Here is a 6,314-nt window from a genome sequence, read left to right on the forward strand (position 1 = left end):
ACCTTTATCACCTCTTCTTTATTCTATATAGAAAACCCTTATTTTTAGAAAACGTATGTTCGTTCGATCGTTAGTTCAAGAGAGTAGCAATAATCCCTAACTTGAGAGAGATTTTTATTTTGAAATAAACTTGTGTCCATTGATAAAATTTTGTTTTTGAGATTTCGTGAAAACCAAAACATTTATCTTAAAAAATGTGAACTTTTCACAAAACTGAAATAAACCTTCGTTTTCAAAGAAAGAATGCTCGTACGAAGGAAAAGATTATTATTTCCTCTTTTTTCTTTTGTAAAACCGTGACCTGGTCACGAATTTCTTTTATTTTTTACGTGGGTTTTGCTCACGTGAAATATATTTTCATGAAAAATATATATGAATAGTTCTCGCATATATATATATATATATATATTTATGTTGACAAATATGATTTTGAGCAATCGTTAAAGTAAACAATTATTTGTGATGAAATATTGTTTTCATGTAAATTTTCATAACCTGGTCGTGACTGTTCACATGATGAAAATTTATGTTCATGATTTTATGAAAACCTGAGTTTTTGCTCGCTTTTGCAGACTGGAAGAAACGAGCAAGTTTTGAAGTGCTAACTCTTGCATTGCCATCACTATTGTTAGTGGAGTTGTAAAAAGGTAAGAGTTAAGGATTACCATTTTGGAGTGAATTTATTATCAACATATCCATGATTCTGTGCTCTTGGCTCCAAAAAATGGTGTCTTCTAGCAGTGATTATTCTTCCAGCTCTTCTGAGGAGGATTCGAGGATCCCTGCGGCTAAAACGTGTGCTAAGACAAACCGTGCTAAGGGATCAAAGCCAAGTGCGCCTCTTAATAATCGTACAATCACTTATGCTGAGCTAATGAAGAGAAAAGCTGAGGATGATAAGGTAGAGGATCGTCGGCATAGAAAGGGTCGAATCCGGCGCAGAATACTAGAAGATGAGGAAAAACGCCGATTTTTCGACGGTGTACCCTATGACTCTGACGCTGACGCTTTTGAAGAGGAAACCGTGTGGGTGTTACCGGAGCGCAAGATCAAGCCGCATCGGCGTACCAGAGAGCTCCAAAAGTTCGCAAAACAAGTTAAAGATGAACTCGAAGCTGAGTATAAAGCCGAAGATGACTCGGGTTCAGACGATCTTGATATCCACCTAGACTCCATCAATGGCTCTGGAAGTGATTCCGACGAAGAAGAGGATTCTGAGGAAGATGATTATGAGTCTGACAAATCTGATGACTCCGACGAATCTGACGAGTAACTTTACTCCTGATCTTATTTAAACATTTGAATGTTTTCTTAGTCTTCATAATAGACATCTTCTTTGATTATTTTGAACAACTTCACTTCAGTATTAAGATTTTCTTTTTGAAAGATAAGTCCTTTTATTAATGTCGGTTCTTCTTGATTGAACCAAATAGAATGAGCCAATGCTCTTGCGCTAAACCCATTGTGATTTTCCTTTACTTGCTTTAACGACTTCTATCTGTGAAAGTATCCAGACACACCACATATGCCGAAAAGATACATAACACACACAAGGACGTCTGGCTTTCTGACCACGTCCAACTTTGGTCAGTCCCCAGTGTATTATTTTCCTATGCATCTCCAGTATCGATCTTGTTTGGAACTTAGGGTTTTAGTAAAATTCGCAACTGAATTGACTATCCGCAGAAGATAAGCACCCACCGTATATCATATATATCTCCAAGACTTAGGGTTTAGCATTTACGCATATACTTCTTCTGTTCCTGAGTTAGTTTCATCGCGCAGAGAAAATTTTGATTAATATACCTTTCGTTACTATGTCCAGCAGTAGTATGTCTTTTCGAAACGAATCTCAGTCGAAGCATGAAGTGGAAGCGTCTGTCTCAGTAAGTTGTATATTTTCTTCATCTCCATTTGATCAGAGTTATTGATCATAGGAAAATAATTTATTGCAGGATAATCAGAAGAATCCGTCTCCTTATCATAATTCGAGACCTAAGCGGACTGATAGAGCCCTGCTCGGTATAGATCAGCTCATACTGAAGCCAGCACATCTGTGAGTGATTCTATAACTTCTTGGTTGGAGTTTTACTCAATGGTTTATCCAATCTTCATCTAAAATTGCAAACCTCTTTACCACAGGTTGATGTACGCGTTTTTGTTGATGCTGGAAAAAGGAGGAATGGGGAGTCCGTGGTCGTGGTTGACGATAACAATAACCGTGTTGATGAAGAATCAACTGATTCCGCGGAGGCTGTGGTTAGAGCTCATGTTCATGAATATCCAACAGCTGGACTCCCTTTTGAAGCTCTCATGATCAATACTAGTCCAAATAATGAGGTTGTCGGTGGATTCATCATTCCCAATGTCACGCACCTATGTACACTAAAATTTGGAGACGGTACGGGCATATTGCTATGACGGAAATATGAAGAGGCTTTCTCCCAACCCTTATGACTACGGTTGCCGAACTGTTACCGATCATTGAAGAGATGAACGATATGAATCTGCGGGACGTCAAGAATCATGAACTTCATAGGTGGGATGACATGATCTCGAATTGTGAGACCATAGGGTTCAACATGAGTTGGCTCCATCGTCGACTCGAGATGATCAAAATCGACAAGGAAACGGCTGCTGCTGATGCAATTTCTACCACAACTGCTTTCTTGGAAGAAGAGAAGGCACTTTCCTTAGAGTCAGCAAGAGTTGATAAGGCTGTCCAGGACTTGAAAGTGAAGACCAGAAACTCTCAGAAGAAGCTCGACATGGATATTTTTAATAATTATTCTCTGCTGGATGGTTTACTCTGAGTGAGCATTTATGATTGTTGTTTTCGAATAGGCTTAGGATTTTTTTAGGTAGAATGATTGATCATGGAAAGAATTTTTTGTTCATTTATGAAATGGTTTAATAAACAAAGGAGTATTTTGCATACTCTTTGGAGGAATGTAAATTACATTTTGAGAAATGCTTGTACTAATGAAAAGGTAATGGTTTTCTATGGATCAGGCATAATATGCCTTGAGCCATTTAACATTGATGATATTTCCTTCCACTCCTCCATCAATGGCCAAGATCTTGTAATATCCACTGGACACTGCCTTGATGATCACATATGGTCCTTCCCACTTTGGAGAGAACTTGGGAGCAGACATATCTTGTTGAATGTGTTTTGCTGTCTTTAGCACCAAATCTCCTACTTGGAATGTTCAAGGCCTTACCATTTTGTTATAAGCTCTGGAGATCCTTTGTTTGTATGCTTCCACGTATTTTTTCTACCTTAGCCCTCCTTGACTCAAGCATATCCAGTTCAGCAATCCTTGAATTGGACACTTCTGCTTCATCCCATTGTACTCCACTGGATGTGGCGATCCTTGCTAAAGGAATCTTGATTTCTGCCGGGAGTATGGTGTCAGCTCCATAAACAAGAGAGTACGGTGAAGTCCCGATTGATCTCCTTGGTGCGGTCCGGTAGGCCCATAAAGCCATAGGCAATTTTTCATGCCACGTCCGAGGATTATCATGAATTGTTCGACTGAGAATTCAAATCAAAGTTTTATTAGTGCTCTCTGCTTGTCCGTTTCCTTGGGGATAGTATGGTGTGGAGAAAACTTGTTTGATGTCGTATTCCTCGAGCAATTCTGTCACGTGTTTGTTGGCAAAAGGAGTTCCATTATCAATGATGATGTGCTTAGGAATACCGAACCTGCATATTATGTGTTCCTTGATGAAGGTTGCGATCATGACTCCAGTGGTACTTCGGAGAGGGATAGCTTCAACCCACTTGGTAAAATACTCAGTTGCAGTGATGATGTATTCATGCTTCTTCGAAGATGCTGGATTGATTTTCCCTATGATATCCAGTCCCCAGCTATAGAAAGGCCATGGACTATTCACAGAATTCAACGGGAGACAAGGAGTATGGATGAGATTACTATGGACTTGGCATTGATGACACCTCTTAACGTGTGCAGCTGCGTCGTCTTCCATGGTCGGCCAATAGTATTTCTCGTGAATCTGGAGAAATAGTTTCCTTTTTTATTGATGTTCTCCGTCGTGCATTTCCTTTAAAACTGTTGGGATTTCATGCTCAACTAAGCATCTCAGCAGGTTCCCACCAAAACTTTTGCGGTATAAGATTCCGTCCAGAAAGGAAAGTCTTTTAGCTCTCTAAATGAGCTTGATTTTTTCCTTCTTTTCCAATGGCAGCTCAATGTCCCTAAGGTACTTGATGTAAGGTTCCCTCCAATCCCCAGCATGGTGAACTGTCAAAGCCTCTAAGTGATGAGGAGGCGTATGACAATTGGGACAAGATCTTTGCAGAGTTCTTGACTGAGCTTCCATGGAAGGACAATAGTATCCCATCCCTTGAATCTTTCTGTAAAGTGTTACCACCAACGTCTGTCCGCAGATTTCTTCATGTACGCGTTTGAGTTGCTCACCCGCTTCATCGTCTCCGAGGCATCGTGATAAAGACCCATTAGGATTCCGATAGTATAATGCTCCATGAAGCAAGAAGTAATTCTTTAGTTCCTTGAGACTGACTTTCCCTTCTGAAAGAGAATTACTCAATTCATGAATAATGGGTGTCCGCCAATCGTTTTTCTGAATCTTCAACTTGAGCAAGACAGGTAGATGATACAACACGCCTTTGTACCGTGATTGTTTTCTCCGCTCCTTCGAATTGCAGTTTAGAAGCGAGAGTTGCTAGACAGTCAGTATGCCTGTTGTTAGTTCGTCCAGTATGGACAATTGTGGCATCTGTAAAATGGGTTAAGATCCACTGATCTTCTGTTCTGAATGGTGCAAGCGTGATTTATTTGAGAGAATATGCTTCGTTCATTTGATTGACCAGTAACTTTGAATCTCCCCTTATCTCAAGGTGTGTTGCTCCTGCTTGCTTGGCCAGGGACAAACCTAATAAGAAAGCCTCATATTCCGCTGAATTGTTGTTACAGTGAAAATCCAGTTTGAATGAATGTGAGAAGAATTCACCAGATGGAGAGACTAGCACCACGCCCGCTCCTCCAATGTCTTTGCTAGGGGTGGCGGATCCGTCAAAGTATAAGAGCCACGTTTCTTCCTTGATAATCAATACCTCTGGAAACTCACCGGGCACATCTTCATGTATCATTGTTGCATATTCCCCTGTAAAAGCAGCAAGAAAGTATGCAACTGCTTGTCCCTTGATTGCTTTGGGTGGTACACAAGCTATGTCAAATTCTGACATCTGAAGTAGCCACTTTGCTGGTCTTCCCATTAAGGTTGGATTTGACAGTAAAAACTTTATAGGATCAACTTTGGAAACAAGCACGACTCTGTTGGATAGCAAGTAATTCCTGAATTTCTGGATTGCATGTACTAATGCTAGACATGCCCTCTCGGATTTTGGGTGTCGGAGTTGAGTGTCTCTTATTGTACGGCGGAAGTAGTAGATCGGTCGTTCGATACCTTCTTCGTCTTCTTGAGCGAGGTATGCTCCGATAACGACATCGCTGGAAACTGTGTAAATTATCAGTGGTCGTCCTTGCACCGGAGATTTCATGACATCAGGTGATAATAGTATCTCCTATATTTTCTAGAATGCTTCCTGTTGGACGACTGTCCATGTGAAACTTGCTCCCTTCTTCAGTAGGGGGTGAACAAAGTAATGAGTTGAGCCAATCCAGGAATGAAGCGTCCAATATAGTTTACCATGCCCATGAAACTCTGGAGTTCCTTCACAGTGCATGGAGGAGGCATGGTGGTGATAGCTTTCGTCTTGTCTGGATCGACTTTGATTATTTCTGCTGTGACCAGGAACCCTAGAAACTTTCCGGAAGAAACACCAAAAGCACACTTCAAAGGATTCATCTTTAATTTGTATTCTCTGCATCTTTCAAATACTTGTCTCAGAACTTCAAGGTGGGATGTTCGAGTCTTCGACTTCACTACCACATCATCGACATAGTCTTCCACTTGCTTGTGCATCATGTCGTGGAATATGGAAGTCATGGCTCGTTGATAGGTAGCACCGACATTCTTTAATCCAAAGGGCATCACAGTGTAGTGAAAGTTCCCAATAGGAGTGCGGAAGGCGGTCTTGTTGGCGTCATTTTCGTACATCTTAATATGGTTGTATTCGTTGTAACCATCCATGAACGAGAACATACCATGACCATTGGTTGCATCAACGAGCATATCAATGTTGGGTAGGGGAAAATCATCCTTCGGACAACATTTTTTTAGATTCCTGAAATCAACACAACATCTGATTTGACCATTTTCTTCTTGACAGGAACAACATTCGCGAGCCATGTCGGATGCTGGAT

General features: G+C 40.7%; 1 protein-coding gene across 1 annotated transcript; it reads left to right on the top strand.

Annotated features, from left to right (window-relative positions):
* The first annotated feature begins 724 nt into the window (after positions 1-724).
* On the top strand, positions 725-4,284 carry LOC113336805 (transcription initiation factor TFIID subunit 11-like). The gene is made up of 4 exons (XM_026582480.1): positions 725-1,269; positions 1,826-1,886; positions 2,143-2,340; positions 4,213-4,284. The coding sequence occupies exons 1-4, from the start codon at positions 725-727 to the stop codon at positions 4,282-4,284; spliced, it is 876 nt and encodes a 291-aa protein (XP_026438265.1).
* Positions 4,285-6,314: the final 2,030 nt, after the last annotated feature.

Source organism: Papaver somniferum, unplaced genomic scaffold (assembly GCF_003573695.1).
Source record: "Papaver somniferum cultivar HN1 unplaced genomic scaffold, ASM357369v1 unplaced-scaffold_154, whole genome shotgun sequence".
NCBI classification, from domain to species: domain Eukaryota; kingdom Viridiplantae; phylum Streptophyta; class Magnoliopsida; order Ranunculales; family Papaveraceae; genus Papaver; species Papaver somniferum.